The following is a 21315-nucleotide window of genomic DNA, read 5'->3' as shown; positions in this document are numbered from 1 at the left end:
TAGGGACACACAAGTAGATTACATATGAGGCTTTGCTGCTGGGTTTTGAGATTAACCGAGGGGTTAGTAACATCAATCCTTCAAAAATGATTGCTTGTCATCAAATCAAACACATTCATATGTCCTACATAGGCACAACAGCCAACACACCAAACCATATCCAAAGGCACCATGAGAATACTATGAGGTCTATACACAAACACATCACGTGCAAACTGCACAAAAATGGCCATCTGAGTATACATGCAAACATAATCGCTGCGCTAGTGCTCCCTCCACAAACTATGGGGAAATAATCCTTTATTGGCCATGATATTACACAAAAATTGTGTGGGTGCCGAGTGTCTCCCCATGATAACTAGCTGATCCTAGGTTTTTAACCAAGTGCAGTTAGCATTCTGATACTTACAATGTTGTTATTCCCTCTTTAAGGGTTTGTGTATGTGTCCAGGATGGCAAAATGATGTTGCCTAAAATCCTTGAACTGGTTCAAGGTGTAACACATTAAATGAGTGCCCCCCAGCCAGTTATGATATGGGTAATTCAAAGTCCAACGCAAAGTGGTAGCTATTTTCAGAGTGTAGATAGCATAGAAAATAGTGTTTTCTTAACTTTCCGGATGGCCACTGCATCGCATTGTCACAATGTGGCGGACAACTTGAAAGTATAGAAACAATATTTTCTATACTTTGAGCATGGGCAGGCACCACTAGTGGCTTTGTCATTGTTGACACAGTATAAAAGCATCCAGCATTGGCAAAACCAATTGCAACAGCCATAATGCATTGGCAAAGAGAGGCCTATTGGCATTTTAATTGCTTGTAGTTTGGAAACACTAGAATTCCATATCCAACCACAATCTTCCCTCCACACATCCATCTGCAAGACCTTCCTCCATCAAACCCAAATCCTAGGTGTGCTGTCACATAGTTATGATGTTTTCATGTTTTATTTATTTTTATAAAGAAATACAGAGAGCAGATTTCCTAATATAAATATCAGTAGCACACATCACAAATCCTTAGGGTAGTGTATTTGTAAAGTACAAATGAAAACTTAAATAGGGTTCTTGTTTTATCAGATGCAGACACAGATAACAGTTGAGGGTGGCTAGCTTTCTTTGAATTTATCGCAGTAGGTCAGGAACCCCATACCACATCTAACACCTCAGTCACCCTCCAGCTCTTTGCATAAAGGGGCGTGTAGGCAATAGCTTTCTTTGTCTGACTCTGACAGAAGACTGAGCAAGCCTGCTAAGGAATAAGAAAGAACTGTGCACGGATATTGGAAAGTTCAGACCACCCCAGAAACAACATTCTTCCTCATCATTGCATCCCACTTTTCACCTTATCTACATTCTCCACAAACCACCTGGGGATATGATGGAGGGTGCAGGAGCAGGTGGAAAACAATAGCATCAAGTTGTCAAGGGCACAGGTTGACCTGCCTTTTTCGGTGGCGCTTGCCAGTGAAGCTATCCGCAAGATGCAATGTTGGCAAATCTCTAACATGTACATGCAGTTGAATTTGGCTGCTCTTGGGGGATTAGTGTCCTTTCACCTCATGCTATTGGTGGTTTTGTGTATCATCGCATTGCAATGCATGAGGAACTATTTTACTTCTCAAAAGCACATTGATCCATAGTACAGTAAGCTTTTGATCTCTTAGAACCATTGTATATAGAAAGGCCTTTTATATTACAACAGGGTTTTCTTAAACAAAAATAGACAATTCAAAAGACTATGGCTTTTCCAGTGCTTGCTGTTGGGAGGGGTCGGCGAAGCTGTAGACGTTTTGTGCTGTGACATTCTATATTTTTATGTAATGACCTGGATTCGAAATATAAATAGGAGGAAAAATATACAAATGTTGCACGCTCCCTCAGGAAAGTGAAAGAGAGAAATGTTTTTTTGTGCTGTGGGAAGGGAGAGCATTGGGTGGCTTATAAAACAAATCAATAGCAGATATTTTGTATTATCTTATGAATGATACGGCACCACGCTATAATGCAGTATTGATTATGTCCTATAACACAGTCACCTTCGGAATGATTTATGGGCTGAGGTGTACTCTCTAAGCAGCTCATTCAATGCAAAGAAGGAGGGGATTTGTTGGCAAATGGCTTCGGTGGATTTAGCAGGGCTGTAGCGCCACAGGAGATGTCATCCAAAATCAGGGAAGGCAGAGAGGGGTCAAACGGTGAGGATGACAGCCTGATGTGAGGAGCAGGTCAAAGGTTAGAAGTCAAAGCGCTTTCAGGACTGCATGTTACATTTAAGGTAGAGTCAGAGGGAACACCCCATTAAAATCGCTTTTTGCCTTTTCAAGTGAAGATACAAATCTACTTATATCCCAGGGCTTAATATGATATAGAGTTGTGCATTGTTTGCTGCAAACATAATCTCTTGGAGAAACTGAGTTTGTTTTAGCGCAGGACTGAGTTTTTTTAGTGCCGGTTACAGTTTATTTCCAATGGTGAAAAAATAGGAACTGTGTATTCTAGACGTGGCCACAAATTCACACTGAAGCCCTCATACCATCAGCAAACTCTTTTAGGATTCACATCAATGCATTACTGAAATGCACCCACCAGTACTGTTGGTTCCAACAGAAGATTTGGAAAATTAAATCACCAACCTATCTACAGCTGGTCTTGTGGCTCTATGGATTACCGCATACACTACAGACATCTGTGTTTGATCTAGGAGTCACAGGTTCAAGTCCTAGAGTATTCTCTCACCCTTTCATCCTTCTGATATTACAAACAGTACCAGTTAGTTGCGAAGTAACCAACACCTGTGATCTTTCCTAAGTGGCAACAGCTGCCCAGGGAGGTGAATATGGAAGCCACAAATACACCTGTTGCTTTTATCCAGTCTTAAATTCATCATCCCATCAGAAACAAAAGGTGACAACAGCACATTGAGGGTGCTCAGGGGAGGGGGAAGGGTATTTAGACTTCAAGATCTAATCACAGCCCATACTTGTTCCATTGGTTACTGAATGTTGTAGAGTTGGTGAAGCAGTACCACCTGTTGGTGGACACAATAAGTAATATACCAATACGGAAGAGCGGTAAGGGTCTGACACCAGCATAGAGCGATCAGAAAGTCATACATGGCCAGAGCAGGACTGCCAATTTACACAGTGCCGCTCTGCAACACGCAGTTCTGGTACTCGTCACACAACCACACCATGTAGCTCCAGTGGTGACCAGTAAGATGAACTGGAAACTGTTGCAAAGGCCAGGCTTCCAGGTCGTATATGCTTCTGAAATGCAGAAATCAATTTACACTTTTAAAAGTACCTCAAGAGGTGGAAACCAGCTCAATAGGATTTCATTTTAGCTGTGTTGTGGGAGCTGATACACAGCAAAAGCAGCATGACTGCCAGCTATTATTCCAAAACAAAAACATTGCATATTTATTAGACGATAACTGGTCATTTTGTATCTGTGCGCAAATATTATTTTAGATCTATTTTATTTATATTGCATTACAACTTTCAGTAATGAGCAGGGCTTCTTAAGAGCTAGTAAGAGAACTATAAATATATGAGAAACTGCTCATCGTATTAGGTAAAGAGCAGAGGTAAATCAATAATATAGAAAGCAATCAAGTGACTGGTGCATCTAAGAAATGCTTTCTTCAGTGACTCTTGAAACTCCTGTGATGTTACATATTGAGCGAGGTAGCTGATACCAAACTGATTTTCCTGCTACCTCCTGATGATTCCCTCCAACTATGTTTTGTTGCCCCTAACAATGGCAAGTTTGGGCTCTACAGAAGAGTGCAAGTTTCACTGAATGTTAAGTAATCGGAAGTCATCTGCAAGGTAGTTATGCACATGGCCATAGATGGAATTCCAGTTAATGCTGGGGGTTGTGCGCACCAGAAACTTTAAACCTGTGGATGGAGAGGTTTCTTCACATCTCCTGACCGCACGTTCTCTATCACTTACATGATGAATACCTGAATGGCAAGTTCATATGGAAATCAAGGGAAACATGTTCCAGCCGCCTCTTTGGCAGACATGCTGGTGGCCATCTGCTGCTATGGTATATTTTGTTGAAGAAAATAATCCCTAAAACGCCTGCACAGCCACCTGGCTGGATGATTCAATTTCATATGCAATCACAGTATTGTTTTTTTCTTTTAAAGAATGGATGAGGGTTATATGAAGCGCATACCTCATATTGTTTACTGTGTCCGGGTTTGTGACAGCAGGTTTGCATTAAACTAACTATTCAATAGTAGACGACCTGGGGGAAACACCTTCTTGCTCAGTTTTGGAATTTTGGTGCTGAAATACAATATATGTTCCTTTCCAAAATCAGCCCGCCCCTGAGTCTTATGATTACGTTGAGAAAGTCAAAGAGCCAGTGTGGTTCGTGTTTCCAGATGTGCCTGGAATAGCTGCCTCTGTGACGTCGATCACGCCCAGCTTCCAGACAAACGTGTGCTCTAAGTCTAGTTGATGGAGTAGCTTTGACGAGAGAGTTTTAGCCTACCTTAATGGCACTTTGTCTTTGGACTGTTTCCTTACATTTTACAATGGCTGCCGAAGAGATTTTTTATCATGGAAGCACATCTCAGCTGGCTGAGACTGGGATTAAGAACAAGACATTCCTTTCTTGGACTAGCTGTACCAATGTAATATCTACACACAACTGGAGTACAAGAAAATAAATAAGGGGTTGCATTTTAAAACCTTGGTGTTCCTAAGTCTTAGTTCTCACTTGATCACTCCCAAATCACGCGTAGGGTCTCTGGCCCTTACAAACATACTTGTCCTGCTCCCTCCTTAAATCATTATCTTTACCTTGCATCACTCTGAAAACAAGGTATAGGAGTCCCAGGAGTGTGCCAGACCTACTAAATATTGACACTCTTGATGCTCAGAAAATCCATGCAACTAACCCCATTTTCCATTCCACAACAAGTGTACCAACCGCTTTTTTATTTCTTAATCCCTCACAATCCATATTTTCTGGCTTTCCACATTTACAAATTAGGGCAAAAAATCACTATAGTTTCTCCTTCCATTTACTGTTCGGAAGGTCTCAGCATCTGATTTGGGACAAATCAAAATGGTCACTTCAGGGGCTATTTGATGTCACTCTAAAACATGAGTTTTGTTTAGTATTTGTTCACAAGAAACATAACACAGTTTGGTTACTTGTTTATGCAGACCTTCCATTTGAATTTACAGCCAGAACACATACATGAGTTCTAGAGAACTGGGTAACACTGTAATCACCACCCCTGTTTTGTTTCTGTATGTGTTTATAGATGGATCCGATGGGACAGGCCCAAATGGAGACTCCCCGAGCAGCGTGGAGAGCTTACGGAAGCACCTGCGTGCCGACACCTTTACCCAGCAGCAACTGGAGGCTTTAGATCGAGTTTTTGAGCGCCCTTCTTACCCTGACGTCTTCCAAACCTCAGAGCATATAAAATCTGAACAGGTGAGGCGAGGCCTGTGGAAATTAAACTGAGGGCAGGCTTGAGTTCATCAGAGACTAGTAGTGTAGGACAATGCCCAACACAAATGCTAGCCAGAGTCGCAGATGTCCAGCTCAGTGTCAGCCATTTACTCCTGCTCAATGAGTTCAACGAGTAAAGAGTTTATGAAGTTGAGAGACACCTCATTATACGTTTCCACATGCATAAGGAGCACAAATTCAGCACGGTTTGCGTGGCTCAGATTGACCTAAGATCAGAGAGTGAGCATGGGAACAGGTGGATAAAACTGCCCCTCTTGCTCACTAGAGTCAATAGTGCTCACCCAGCTCAAACCCTCAGGTTATGAAAGGACACAGAATAAAGCTCACCTACCAATTCAGTCCGTAGAGTGACCCTCTGGCTTTCGTGATCTCTGGTCCATCTCTTTATTTCACCTCCCCCAAGGGCCCTCGTGCATGTGAGCATCTGGATTTTGTACCTGATATGATGAACATCCTCACCTTCTTTGCTGGGTGGTACTGCTGAGCCTCAATCATATATTCTGGGAACACACCTTTTCACTGTTCTACCACCAAGTCTACTACTTATGGCTTTCTTATTTTGGCCTGCCTTTCGAGAGTTTTTTTCCTACTGAAAAAGAGCTGCTTCTTTGTATGCCATCTGTACTCTTAATGTATTTGATTGCCTCTTCAAGCAAGCACGGATTCTTCCCATTTGCTCTCCCTTGGCCCTCTTCCAGTTGACACCATCTTCGTTGATGCTAGTCAATAACTGATGTGAATCCGTAAATTACAGTGATCTCTGAGCTCAAGCATAACTTATAACTATCCCCATGCATCACAGACCTTGACCCAAATGAAGCTAAATGTTGCCCCCACTTGGTCTCCTCCTGCCCCAGCCGGTGTTCTTAAGAGGGCTACACAATGAACTGACACATTTCCAGGACCTACAAATCCCCACTGATTGCAGACTGGCCTCCTGTTTGCCATTCTTAGACCCCATTGCTCACTTGGAGATTGTAATAGTAACAGTGAATGAATTTCCAATCCTGTCAGTCTAAAAAAAAAAACTATGTACACAATCCATTACTGTGGAGAGTTGTGACCTGTTCCTCACCAATTATCAAATGTTCTTCATTCATCTTGTGTGTTGTTGCCCAGCGCATGCACTAACCCAGTTTCAAAAGAGTGTTCTGCCAGATTTGTTTTTTTTCAGAATCTTAAAAATCCATCCCTTCTGTGCAACATCCAGTCTTTGAAGGCTGTTTGTCTAAAAGAAAAGCGAAATAAAAATAAATCGAATCTGCCCCAAAGCATAAAATACCGAAGCTTGCCTCTGAGTAGTGTTCCTTTTCTCCCTGAGTCCCAGGGTTTATTACAATGGATAACCTTTATTTACTTTCATTAGACTATTAAACGCCAGCGCACTCATTTTTCCCCCTGAAACTCCAAGCAGGGCCCATAAAGCAAACCCACAGTCTAATTGAGTTCATTTTAATTTCTCTCCGATCACAGCAAATTACTCCGGTGATAAATCAGGGGGCAGCCTCACCCCCAGAAGAAGGCCTAATTTGCAGCTAATTACAAAACTGATTTCTACAGCAAGATCAATACGAAAAGGAATTGGAAATGACTAGGCAATCGGGCCCAGCTGAGAAGGTGGGGGCCAGAAGGAGGGGCGTGGGCTGAAAAAAAGGACCCAGAAAGAGCAGAAAATCAGTTTTAATTTAATGTAATATTAATCAGACCTACTTTTCCTTTTTTCTCAGTCTTCACCGGTTTATTATGCCCTTTGAAAAAGCAGCTGTGAAGGGCCCACGGCCTGGGTCTGAAAAACGCCACAATAAAAAAGGCAATTTACGGGATGGTTTCAGGGACGGGACCCCCTTTCAGAAGCAATGACTCTCCCCTCCCACCCGTCTGCTGGCCATGCGGCCTGGCCCCCTCCCCAATTTCATACCTCAATGCACACAGAAGTAGCAGAAGAAAGACTGATGTTTAGGGGGGCGGGGCACGGAGGGGGGGTGCGGGGGGTCCGTGCTTTGTTTTGACTGAAGAGATCTCGCAGTATACCACTCGTAGGTTTGGGGAGAGATGTCCAATGCTTCCCCAACACCGAAGCCCACAAAGAGAACGCACTCCAGTCTGGTTAAATTGCGTATTATGCTCATAACCTTTTCATACCACAGACACATCTGACGATGGTGGTTGTGAGGCCGAATGAAGGCTGGATACTCATTCACTACAGTTTTTTTCAGTCCACGAGCTATCCTTTAAGTCGGAATACATCAGAAGCACAATCCCCTCACCAGTGATTCAAGCTCTGTGAAGCAAGCTGTGTCACTTCCGGGAGCGACCTTGACGGTGAAAGGCTGTGTCAATGGTGCGGCTCTATGGCCTAGGGGTGAATCTTATCATGCAACCCACAGTCCTCCTAAGTAAACAATGATAAGATTTTAGCTTTAACCCCAATTCGGTCTGAGATTGCCAATCTACTCACAGTCTTCGGACAACCTGCAAAAACATCGAGATTTCCCAACAAACCAATGCCTGTTGCTTTGTCCGAGGCTGTGCTTGGCATGTGTCTGAGACTGTTCCAACTCTACCAGACTCTCATAGGCATGGCACTGATGCAAAATCACCTAACCTTGCTTGAAACGCATAGCTATTGTTCTCAACCTTTATTCCCCAAAGTGGCATCCACCTTCCTCTGACGAGTAGCGTTTGACCCATAATGCTCTTTACATATACCCCCTCTGCAGTGGATCCGCAGTTAAGTGTCTCTGTTTCCTTTTCTCCAGGCTAACGAGTACTCTCTTCCCGCACTTACCCCCGGTCTGGATGAAGTGAAGTCAAGCCTCTCAGCGTCTGCTAACCAAGACCTAGGAAGCAACGTGTCAGGACCCCAAACATATCCTGTGGTGACCGGTAAGCTGAGTTCCAAGACAACACTAGCCTCGGCTCTGGGTTTTTTCTATAGTGAGTCATTGTATCTGGTCCGGAGGGATGGGATATTGCTTTCACCCATAGGTACTCAAAGCAAGCAGCAGAAAGTGTGTGTCGGTCATCCACAGAAACACCCAGATCCCTCTCCCACCAGGCCCAAAAAACAGTCTCTTCTACTGAAATCGTTTAAGTTCTGCCCAAGTTGGAGCTACATCAGAGGGTCTGTTCAGTATGAATAGCCAGGCTACTAGGGAAACCCCACACCAGGATTCCCACATGATGGCAGCACACACAGACATTCCTCTTTCTGAAGCGCAGTTGGGTATATTTACCCACTCAGTGACTATGTGTTGATCATGCTGTCATCACTAAATGTGCTTTATTTATGTGCTGAGAAAACTCCCTCGTCTTGCGCTCTCAATGATGGCGATGTTTACTATCTTCAGTTATAGGAATAGTCTATAAGAATATTTGGGAATCGTTATGATCCCCCTTTTACCCTGTTTCGTTGGACAGTGGTTCACACAGAGCTGCTACTATCAGTTATAACCACAATGACATTTCCAGAGCTATTTTTGTTATTACATTTAAGGTGCGTTAGTGGAATCGGCAGCCATGGGCAGGGACTTTTAAAACTTGGTAAACTAGTGGTCTGTAATCGTGCAGTGGCAGAGTCGATCTGCAACCTCAGCATCCATTTTGAGTGACATGGGAGCAAGCTGCACATAAGAGAGATATCGGGAGATCTGACAAGAAACAGGGGAAGAAGTAATCTTTAGAAGGACACATGGAGGAAGAGGAGCTTTGTGTGCCACGAGGAGGATGAAGTTTGTTTGTAGAAGTGTTTGTATATGGGTGCATTTGTATTTGTGTGTTTTGTGTGGTCTCTGTTGGTTTCTTTCTGTTGGTTCGTGTCTCTATGTAGAAGAGAGTGATAGACAGAGATAGAGATAAGCTGTATGGGAAAACATGGTTGACAGTGTAAAAGGAAAAGTGGTGAAGGGTCATGTTTCAGTCAAAATATTGGATCCAGAATACTGTGCCGCCATAATATTGAGGGCAAAACATCGACATGTGTGTCTGTCTTTGTAGTTAAGAATAGCAAATATGCACTTACCTACGCGCACTTATTACCTCAATGTATTGGCCCTTTTATGGATCCACAGTATTATGGTAGCGAGCTACTCTAGGGACAGTAATCGAATATACAGAGAGTCAGTGTGAAAGGTGACAAAGAATCCTGATGGTGTTTGCCTGAGATGTGTGCACAATTGTGATCAACTAAGTGTATGTTGGTGTGAAAAGGAAAAAAGAAAAGTATATAGAAGAGCGAGGGAGGAATAATGAACAATTTAAAAAGACGAAGTGTGAATAACAGTGACCAATGGGTGTGGGAATTCACCCTCATGCCCAGTTAGCCAATGGCAGGATACCTCAGACTGATTATGAATGGGCCAGTTGGTGAGGAACTCTCACCTCAGGGAAATCATTGCAGTCCCTTAACTTCAGAAAACCAGTGAGTTGGATCCCTCACCTCTAAGAAATCAGTGAGGAACCCTACAACATACATTAATGACCTCCCGGGGTGATAGTGGCTGTCCAGGGATGTAAGCACTGTAGCTTAACTGATCACGAAAGTTCCCTCATCAATTGCAACTCACAGCTTATACAAATTAAAGGAAACAGTTGCTAGACTGAGTCACCCTCCAGTGCAACCTCTGCTCTGATGCGCAGGAGTAACAAACATATGCCCTCCTGGAGGGCTTGATCACTGTTAGATTTTCCAAGATAGCTGCATAAGATACTCTTGCAAACAATCTAAATTCGTCTCACTTGCATCGAAAATGGTGATCATAAAAATATGGCAGGTATCCAACCTTTTTAAACCTACGTGGAACTATCCTTATATTGCAGGTGTGCAGTTTCCTTCCAGGTGCTCATAATTTCATCAGATAGGGTAGTGCATCCAAAGAGATATTTATTCATACAACGTGGGAAAGCAAGGTATAGAACCGATGGCTTCTGGTTCCAGAGTCAAGACCGTAAATACAATGCCACATTCCATTCCATGGAGCGAGATGACAGGACATCTTCAAGGGCATTGGGTGGAGGAGGTCTGACTGTGGGATGCTAATGAAGCAACATTAAAGCTTTTTGCGAAAGAGTTGTTAAGTCGCGTTTTTGCAGCCTGCTATGTTGCCGCAGACTCGCGCCTCGGGAGTTCTCCACCTGATCTGCCAGGATCCGAGTGTGCAAAAAGTTCATTGCCAGCCCAGCTTGACAATCCCTAGTGGCACCTTACTGCTAACATCTTCATCTGTATGCAGCGTTTTAATCAGGGGGAGCAGGCAAAGAGCAGAGGCAGGGCTATTAACACTCATCGCTCCTCACCAGCACTAATGAAGGCAAACATCTGAAAGTAGAGATTAAAGAACAACAACAAGAAGAGGAGGAAAAGGGGGAATTATTTTCGGCACTTAGGACGGGATCCAATTTTTGGTTGAGTTCCCCTATCACCAAAAGAAGGGCTGCAAATTATGTTCACTCTAAAAATCTGTTGCCCCTTCCCACCGGCAATGAAAAGCCTGCGGTTATTGATCTTTGTTGATTTTATGTCCCCTGATTTGCATAATCTATTAAAGATGAAAGATTCATGAAGTCATTATTATGGGGAAAGTGCCATCAAGGTGAGCAGCTGCATTCGTCTCGCTTTCTCCTGCTGGGTGGGAAGACGGCAAATCCGCTCCGCTATATGAAGACATCAGAGGAAAGGCAGCCAAGAAATTAATCTCTAAAGTAGAAATGCCCACGCCGAGGAGACAAGATGATCTTTTAATCCCACACGAGTGTCGACATGAAGGTTTGTCAGTGCAAGGGCATCCGAACACGGCTTCCACAACCAATAAGCGTTGAGAGTGGTAGCTTTACAGATGAGATGGCTGCTGGACAGGTGGATCCTTATCCAGATAGTGTCAACAACTTTAACAATTTACATCGTCTACCCTAAAGGTAATCTGGTGGACCCCAGGTACCAAAAACATAGGGTGTGGTCTGGAGTGTATTCATGGGCTGAAGACATGGCCATTGACTCACTTCCTATGTGATCTGGTTAAACAAGAGCTTTGGACTCCTATGGATTATTTGACTTTAGATGTAGGGGTTAAGGTACAAAGCTCCTTTTTCTGCTTTGGACGTTGAGAGAACTTAGAAAAAAACACTTCAAAGCCCCATATCGTGGATTTTCAAAAATATAAATTGGCAATGTTCACCAGGGGTGAAGGGTTGCTGGGCTCTGATCATACACCATCCTTTGCTGTTAACTCACTTCAGCAGTAGGACTGTAGAGCATAGAACTGGACAGAAACATGAAAGCCGGAATCGTTTCTTCCATAGAAGGCTTGATAAATTACAGAGAAAGACCTTTTTGGGATTGACCTAGAGTGATCCGCTTTTAATTGGTGTGCTCTAATAAAACTAACCAGATTCATTTGGTGGAGGGAGAGGTCAAGGGTAAGAGAGAGACATTTAAATATCTCAAGGATAGAAATATGATAGAACAGGATAGACCATGGGCTGTTCAACAAGAGATCACAAAGTAATAACTGAGTGGACTCCGGGGTAGCCTAAAGCCATTTGTGACAAAAATATTGATTATGCACAGATATGACTTCCTGCAGGAGTAGGTGTGTATAGAGATTACAGTTGAAAAGACAAGTTGTGGGAGTAATCGCTATGCCGTTTCAAAGCAGGACTGGTTCTCTGTGAATTCATGGGTACACCTCTTTGTTGTTGTACACACTCTTGTTCAGGTGGTATCTGTACAAAACGTGCCGCCACATTTTGAACCATGGGGGTCTTTGGGCAAAGATCCTGGAAATTTTCAAAAGATATTTGATAAAAGAAAACAAACTAATGCATACTCCCTCCTGTCTCTTGATTAGATGTGCATCTGAGGATTGCAACTATTTTCATCACTGTTATCTTGTAAGGCATTTAGGCAATTTTGTTGTTAATGTTTATTATTTTCGTCACTTGATGTGACCACTAGCCTGATAATTCCTTTAGGGCATCTCACTTATGTTGCTTGATGGAGTTATATATTTGTTTATCTGATGTCTGCTTGTGCTATCAAGGTGTTAAGTGTCTCAACTGTCATCCAACTCCACAAAAGTCTTGGCCCAGAATTTATGTTTGCCCAGTTATGAAACCACCTTTATTTTCTGCGATTGATTTTTATTGAACTCATACTACACATATTTGAAAACAATATCCATGTGGCAGAAGTCCACAAATCGGAGTGAACTGTTTTGCTGCCGATATCGTTTAACCATTTCTAGCAAATATGATGTCATTAATATGAAACAGTGTACTTCTTCTGGGTTTGTAGTACGCTGGTATCACACTGACAGAAAGAAAGACCATAGAACCAATGTTTATTTTCATGTTAAAAAAGTTACGGCCTGATTTAGAGTTTGGCAGAGGGCATTACTCTGTCACAAACATATTCCGCCAACCATCTTTCGATCAGATAATAGCCTATGGAGAGCATAATTCGGCAGATGGTGATGAGGCTCACGTTTGAGACGCAGTAACTCATCCGCCAAGCTTTAAATAAGGCCCTTAGTTTTGTGTGTAACAGTCCCCAAGTGTTGGAGGGATCATCAGAGTGTCATGCCACAGTACCAATAAAATCACATTCTCCCTATGAAAGGGTATTGGGAGGCCCAAGCAATGCTTCTACAAACTTAGATGCTTCTTGATTGTGGGGTCCGTGTTGCTTTCTTAATCTCAGTCAGGCATAGTAAAATCCAACGTAGATTTATGTATAAGCCAATCAGTTCTTCCATGTTTTCTGTAGGTTCGTAAAATTATATTTTTGGTGGTAAATCACAGAAAGAACTGCAGCACCCTATGCTTGAAGCTCAGAAACCAATTGAAGGCTGTCACACTTTGATGACATCATTGCTTGACTCCTTGCAGTGGCTGTATGCTTTGATGCCATAAAATGTTAGCACCGACAGTTGTTTTGGTTTGAGAAGATGAATTTTGTTGGGGTATTCTTTCTGTTACAACATAATGTTATTCCTGCATGGATAGAGTATACCTGTACGTCTTCCTTGGAATAGAAAGTATTTAAAAGCCCTTTCAAACCCTACCTCCGAAAACGATAAAATAAAATAAGGCAGCTGCAAAAGATCCTACATCAAAAAGCATTTATAGCAAGGCAAAAGCCTTAGTTAATCCAATGTAGTGGGTAGCATTGTGTCCGCACAGATCTTCATTAATTCGGCTGTCATTTTACTGGAAAGAGAGAAGAGGATGTGTTTGGGGAGTGTATTTGATGTACATATTGTGAAACTGTACAATCAGGAGTTTTTCACATGAACCTCCTTGTTTGGGGTTTTCACAGAGAGTCCCCCAAAACGCTTATGATCCCCTCTCTTTCAGCATCTCCTGCCTTTCGTAACGACCACAGCTTCATCGCCTGTTACCGGGAACCCTTTGGAAGCTCAAGGAGGACTGGAGAGGGTCAGAGGTTTTTCCGCTTATTTTTAGGGTAGCAAAACCACTTAATTTCTGATTGAATTACAAAGAATTTCCATACGAACAAGACACTGACAGATCACGCTTGAATTTCCGTAATGCAATTATGGAGCAGCGTTGCATGTGAAGAAGCCCCACCTGTGCTTAATGTTACTGTTCCCATGTTTTACCACTTTGTGAATGTCAAGCATGTATGGGAGGCATTTGTAGGACCCTATTTAGCTGCGTACACCACAGGTGAATGGCTGGCCATTACAAAATGTTGGGTTTGTACTAATAAAATGATGCCTATGTAAATAGTCTATAGAGTTCTTTTACCACTGGTATCATAGCATTGCCTTCTAAGAGCACTGGAAATGCTCTTGTAGGGCATCTTTCTCTGTAACTAGTTCAAATCATGTATTTAATGTCAGTTGCAGCACTAACAAAACTATTTGAAAAACAATTAGCGAAAAAAACAATCAGCAAGAACGAAGCTCGGTTAAAATAAAGTTAGGCTGGTTAAGCCGCACTAAGAACAATTGTGAGGGTCAAGTATAGGGTAGGACTGTGCAAAAATGCCTGTAATTTGTTAATAAACAATAATTACATTTTGTAAAGAATATGTTAAATTACAAGTGGTTTCTGGTACCTCGTGTGAGGGCATAGATCATGTCAAAAAGTGATGTGAGGTATCGACCCTAGCTTGTTTCAGTGATGCATTTTTTGCTTGAGGCAGTCTCCTAGAAGCCAAGGAAGAAACACAATTTGGTAATGCCAAATTTTGTGAGTTGTTGAAAAGAGCAAATTTTGCTAATTTCGTAACTAGGAGTAATTTTTCGCCGAGGCCTCCGGTTGGTTTAGTTTAGCCTGGTTATTAAGGTTAGAGTAAGGGATGAGGTGAGTGATATGGTGGAGTCTTGGCTGGGGTAGAATTAAGTGTATGGCAAAGGTGAAAATTAAGGTTAAGGTGAAAGCTTAGATTAAGGTTAGAATTCGTTTGGAGTCATAGTATGGTTTTGGTTTACAAATAAAGATAGGGTGAGGGATAGAGTCAGGGTTACCGTAACATTTAATATTAGCTGTGAGGGAAACTAAAGAAAACAAATTCGAGCTAAATATAGCTGCAAACTAAGTGATTCGTAGTACTGTCAATTTCAACGTAAATTATAAATTTTGGACCATTCACGAATGAACCTTTTCATTAGAACTAAAGGTTTTGCTCTTTAATGTTCTCACACTTGTTACGTAAAGTTCACTGATTTCTCTATCAAATGAGGAGGTGGCTAGAATCTTTCGGACCCATTCACAATAGGAAATATACCTTTAATTCAGCTGCGCTTCAGACAAGACTAAAATGTATTTCATTTAAAGATACAACCAAAGAGCAAAATAGGTGAGCAGGTGTAGTCCCTGTAAACTTACATTAAGCATACTACAAAATGTAAATGACATATGCGTATATATCTTTGCACATAAATGGGCATCTCTAGGGGCAGAGTCTGAAGTGTGACCAAGGACAGGCAGTGCAGATGGTGGATTTCACTCACATTGGTGAAATTTTCAGAGTTAGTTAATTCACAACAGGTAGATCTCGCTATGGTTCTTTTTCATTGGTGCAGAAGTACTCCTGCTTGAACTTAGCAGGAATTTCACACCGGCCCATGTCTGGAAAGAGATGTTAGCCTATTTTTCCTCAAAAGATGAACGTTAAGAAAATGCACATTCGTGTGTGTGTAGAAAAGTGTACAACTTGTTTTCCACTTTGTAGGTGATCATGCTGAAGGTCATGGGTGAGGACACAATAAAGAGCCTATTATTCTTTGTTTCTTAGAACTACTTGGAACACCTGTAACCCAAGAAAATATATGTGAATTAGTAAAAAAAATAACGAATTGGGGTATCCGAGATTATGCAACTCACGCTGAGAGTAAGTTATTCACATTTCTAAGCACATTGGTGAACCTCACGCCACCTCTCCCCACCCCTCCTAGTTTCCTTTTACAGCGCTGTCTTGTCTACGCGAGAGATATCTGCATCGTTGGGATGACTGGTATACTTTTAAAGTATTACCGGCCTAAAACTAAGGGACGCCAAAGCCAGCGCCTCCTAACCTCAGGCTTTACGAGGCCAGGCCCCTGCCATTGTTCCAATAGCCAGAGCTTTCCTTGATGTCTCAGCCAGAAATCCCACCTCACAGGATGGGCCTAGAGGAAATCCACGGGCCACCGGGGGACTAGACAAATGTTGCAAAGGCTTAACGAGACAGTTCGGTTTCACCCGGGATTGTAGCTTCACACACACCGCGCACCTGAGAAATGTGGTGGTTTAAAAAGGATTAGCCCTAAAAATTCACTCTAAAGAAAGAAAGAAACTGGACCTGCGCAAAAAGGAATCACGCTGCTGCTAGTACACGTGCCCCCGCTCTCCTCGCTGCCCAGCCATTCAAGCACTCCCCCTTGTTCGACAGTCCTCTGTCCCCCGCCCCTACCTTCTGTGTGTCTAGCGTGCCCCCGACTCAGCCATCTTTTATAATATGGCGCCAGACCGCGAGCGTGTGCCACGCGTCTCCACGGTTCTCCTCTGTAACAAAATTGTCCTTTATCACTTAAAAAGGTGGAAGGTCGCCGTGCAGCCTCTTTTCCTTTTAACTCCTAATCAGCGCTTGCAGCAGAGAGTAGGAATTAACAGGCAATCTCACACCACTGTCCTTGGGTGTTTTTTTTTTGTTCCAGCGCTTCCATGCCGCTGCAAAATACTGCCAGGCCAAAAGATTTCTTGTCCTGGTGAATTTACTTCTTGCTGGCAGTACAGGAGTGGTCAGCTCAGCCAAACATTCCTTTGGGGTCAGGGGATTGTCCACTTGCTGCTCTGTCCATGATTTCCAATCACATTCTAACTCACATATGTGTTTTTATCTTTTAATTCAACAACCTCTTAAAAAACGCAAAACCTGTTAGAACTGCAGGCAAGGGAAAAAGCAATGAACTAGCGAAAGTCATCTGCACATGATCACAAAATGTGGCGAGGTGGAATGGAGCAGACAGGATCAGAAATCCAGTTTGATGACTTAGTATTGCTAATATTGCATTAATGCTGCTGTAATTGTGCACCAACATTTCTGGATTCTTAGATTGTAGATTGTGAAGGTACTAGTGCACTTTTAGACTATCCAAATAGTGCAAACATAATATTTTCACAGGCTGATGAATGTAAAATAACAGCATTTTGCACCAGTCGGTCAGACTAAACATTTTTGTAAAATTGTAATGCTGCAGTCTATATGAACCATAGAGTTTGGTGCAAAATAGCATTGGTGAACTATATGAAATCTGGTTTTGCAGTTGGCAATTTAGCTACTAGTCCACTTCTCCCACCTCACTCATTTTTTAAGTGGTATGTAAAGTTCTGTCGCACAATACAATGGCATTTGGATCCAATGTTCTAGTGATTTTGGGGAACGGATGTAAATAGGGGGTGCAAGGAAGTAGTAAGCCAATTTGATTGTGATGCAGGTGATAGCCAGTAACTGAAACAGAGGAACCTGCTGCAGTGTGTCACAAGTCACTTTCACCCTGTCTTCTTAGGTAGCAGAGCGGAGCAAGCAGGATACCAGTTACAGTCCTGTCACCCAGTTTAAGGTGTCACTGTCAGTTTCAAAGGCACCTGCACTTTAACAGCTTTGAGGCAGCCATGCTTTAGCGGTGGTGGTGATTAATGATGTTAGCTAGTGCTGCCACCATTTTAAGAAAAACACCCCACCGCTTGTTGTCTCCTGTGTACTTTGGCTCCATGGAGTTGATCTTCTTAGATATCTTTTACTTCAACATATACTTTAGAGTTTTTTAGTGCCCAAGGAAAGTTACTCACCTGTAATGCAAGGTAAGCAGTGCAAGCAGGTGGATGTATTCTGAAATCTACCTCTCACCCAGGCCTGCCAGAAGCTTTTGTGAGGCTCAGGTTACAGACATGTTTCAGAGCTATTCTTTTGTTTTATGGCGACACCTAGTGGAAGCTAAGGTTACCAGCCTTATTGAGAATATTTCACAAAAGCAGACTGTCTGCTTTTGGCTCCTCCCCACGACCTTGCCCACACCTACAGACAGGGTAGCTCCAGAAAGAAGGAGCCTTGTCACAGCTTGTAGTGAACAGGATAACGTAAAACACAGCTGATGTTTATCCATTTGGTCTAAAAAATATTTTAAACTTGTCAACCCACATACAGTGTTGAAAATTGTCCACATTTGTGTGATAATGCAATTGTGCTGATAGTGCCTTTTCCATTTTGGAAGAGGTCTCAACACTGTACCGTATCATTTGATAGCACTCCCCCCAGTCTTGTTGTTTTCCTTTATATTATGCAAGTTCTAGATTTGTTCTCTAGTATTTTTTTAAATACATACAAGAAAATAATTACTAGAAAAAAAGAACAAATGCAGGACTAGATGATACTTACACTAGCTATGGGGTGCCTTTAGATCACTTGGTGGAAATCCCATATATAAAATACAGAATTGTGTGTTAAGTATCAGAGTTCGTAGAATGCACAAAGAAAGGAGAGGCTGACTAAAGGGGTAAGCACTATGGATAAGAAATATTCTGTTTTACACACAAAGCAGTAGTTCCTGTCACACTTGTGGTGCCTGACTGCAGCAAGTTAGCTTCGGCATCTTGCATGAATCAACTGTTGCCTTACCATTTGCCAAAGTTACCACTTTGCATTGACTTTAACAAAGTGCTTGATTGGGTTTCCACCCTAATTGCTTTTCACAATAAAATTGCCTATTGGGTTGTTGTTGCCCAGTTGGAATTTGTGCTCATTTTATCTACTTGGGATAGTTAATCTTCAAATGGGGGTATCTACATTTATGCTCAAGTTTTCCCTCTCTTTCCAGGAGGCACACTACTTCAGAAAGCCATCAAGTTAGTGGTGGATTGAATGTAGAACCCTCAGCTTGTAATCACATTATGGGGTTCCGTCTTACTTGGTGGTTCAGTTGTCCTGCTACACCCATATAGCAGGCCTGCCAACCCACAAACTCTTATCACCAGGAGAGAGAGTGGCGGGGTTTAGAGCATTTTCAGGGCTTTAAGCCTAAAGACTCTGGTCTGAGAGCATTCCCTACCCTATTAAAACTACAATAACAAATGCTTCTGAACCTGCCCCTGTGCCGTGGGGAAGATGAAAATTCCTTAAACAACTTTAATAATGCACAGCCATCGACACACAAACTGGAAATCTACACTATGTAGAGGTTTCCACCTCACCGCTGCTCAATGTGTGATAACAGCTCTTTGGTGGGTGACTGTGTAAAGGGAACTTATAGAGTGTGACACACACAGTAGCACCTTGTGATCTGGCACTTCTGCTTAATGGATTACTTGTATAAAGCAGTCTATCCAAGCACACCAGTTATCTAATGATGATACGTGGCAGTGTTGCCTCAAAGAGGTTCCTGGTATTTTACTATAAAACTGGAAAGGGCACCGCAATTTACCACAAGTGACAAAGGGCTGACGTTGGCATTCAGATATTACTTAATTTTCAATCCAACAACTTGGCAGCCTCCTTACTTGGGCGTTCCAGGCTTTAGAGTCTTTTTGGTAAGGGTTCCATTCTTAGGTGAAAGACCTTGTCCGAGAAAGTATTAGATGAATCCCTCTAAAGATCTGTCATTTTTTCAAAAGAGCCTATTTTGTGAAGTTCTCAAATATAGCAGCTCCGTCCAGGCCCTTCCATGTATCACCAACATTATAAAGAGGACGCTGCGACAACAGATTCTTTCTTCATGACTGTTAGAGGGATCGAATTGGCGCATTTCACTAGGCAGAACATTTTAACCATTCTAAAAAGTTTAGTATTTCATTCGTTTTTTTCAATCACACCATTTACATTCAACTTTTTTTCTTTCCACCCCACCCCATTTCTCCTCCTTGTGTCTCTGTGTGTCTGTCCGTGCAGCCATCTACCCTTCCATCCCCAATCTTCCCACAGACGCATTCTCCTCTCATCTCTGTGTTAAACAAGAACCTCACGAAGCCTCTTGCACCCCCTTCACCCCCTCGTCAGTGGCCAACAGCGGGCTGGCCGAATTTCAGTCTCTCCAGATGGCCCTCTCCATTGATGCATCCACGCCTACCTACAGCGCCTTCACAAACCACGCCCCCTCCTACGGGCAGTGCAGCAGCCAGCCACTGATCGCAGGTACCAAATTAACCATCGTTGCTAACCAATGCAGGAATCTTAGACATGGACATGCTACTAGCTTCAAACACTTCCATGCTCCTCGAAAGCCGAAGTACGTTCTGAGAATTTCCTCTGTAGCAAATCTAGGGCCCTGTTAAGCATCTTTGTGATGTTGTGTGGGAGTAAACGCACAAACATTTGCTCAAATAAACTCCTAGCTTCTCCAGATGTGTTCCACTTCCAACTCTTTGTGACTATGGTGTGGTAGCTAGTGTAATTCATAGCTGCTAAACAGGGAACTATAAATTTGTTCCAGAGGATAGGTAAATGAAACTGGTGTTTAATATGTCTTAGCCCCCTGGAAAAATTACCTAAGCTGTTCTCAGAAATCATGAGGTCTTATGTTCCGACAATTCATTTTTCTCTTTAGACCAGTGATACTCAAAAATGTCTCATCAGAATTCAAAAAGCACGTTTCATTAACATGCAGAAGTGTTTCACCTTTGTAAATCAGAATATACCAGGGCATTGAGAAGTTTTGTTTATTTTAAAAGTGATATATTTTTTAACATGAATATTGAAACATCCATTCTACCTCCACGCTAGGAACGATGCCAATTGGAAACTAAGAGGCTAGTCAGTTGGTATGTGACCTATTGGTTGGCCTGATTTCCAATAATCGATAAATAGCATTGTAGTTTAATAAATCAAATACAGGAGAAAGTTTAGTGCAGTGCGCACCCTGAAGTTCTGTAATTCGAGTCCTCTTATACGTGATAATAGAGGGGAAGTAGAATAAAACAATTGCCTAGGATCACACAGTCTGGGAAAGTGGGGAAGCCGCCATTAAGCCCACTCTGGATTCACATTGTATGCTTTGTTTCCTCTAAACCCACTTTACCTGGAACACCCCTCCAAAACCATTCCCACGCCAACCACGACCACCACCCTGTTGGCATCAGTGTGGCCCTAAGTCACATCACAGACCAAAATTTTGGCCCTTAAGTAAATCTTTGCGAGTACCCATGGCGTAGACAATGAGAAGACAAACAAGAGGGCTAGGAGGTATCTACTGTCGCAAGGCACGTTTTAGAATATTTAGGACAATGCAACATGTCTTGGAAGACACTACAGCACAATGTTTTTCATGCTTGTTTATTAAAGCAGAGCCCATGAGATAAGAAAGCTTCTCTGT

General features: G+C 42.5%; 1 protein-coding gene across 13 annotated transcripts in view; it reads left to right on the top strand.

Annotated features, from left to right (window-relative positions):
* Positions 1 to 21315, top strand: part of PAX2 (paired box 2) — a 123399-nt gene that overhangs the window by 88336 nt on the left and 13748 nt on the right. For 6 of the 13 annotated variants that reach the window (XM_069240351.1, XM_069240348.1, XM_069240350.1 and 3 more), the window contains 4 exons: positions 5292 to 5467; positions 8266 to 8392; positions 13859 to 13939; positions 19896 to 20138. In XM_069240351.1, the coding sequence (XP_069096452.1) occupies positions 5292 to 5467; positions 8266 to 8392; positions 13859 to 13939; positions 19896 to 20138 (627 nt within the window). The remainder of the gene's footprint in view (positions 1 to 5291; positions 5468 to 8265; positions 8393 to 13858; positions 13940 to 19895; positions 20139 to 21315) is intronic. The other 7 variants (XM_069240358.1, XM_069240356.1, XM_069240357.1 and 4 more) reach the window with 3 other exon arrangements.

This window comes from Pleurodeles waltl, chromosome 6 (assembly GCF_031143425.1).
Source record: "Pleurodeles waltl isolate 20211129_DDA chromosome 6, aPleWal1.hap1.20221129, whole genome shotgun sequence".
NCBI classification, from domain to species: Eukaryota; Metazoa; Chordata; class Amphibia; order Caudata; family Salamandridae; genus Pleurodeles; species Pleurodeles waltl.
The sequence above is the reverse complement of the archived record's forward strand: the minus strand, read 5'-3'. Positions and strand labels throughout refer to the sequence as shown.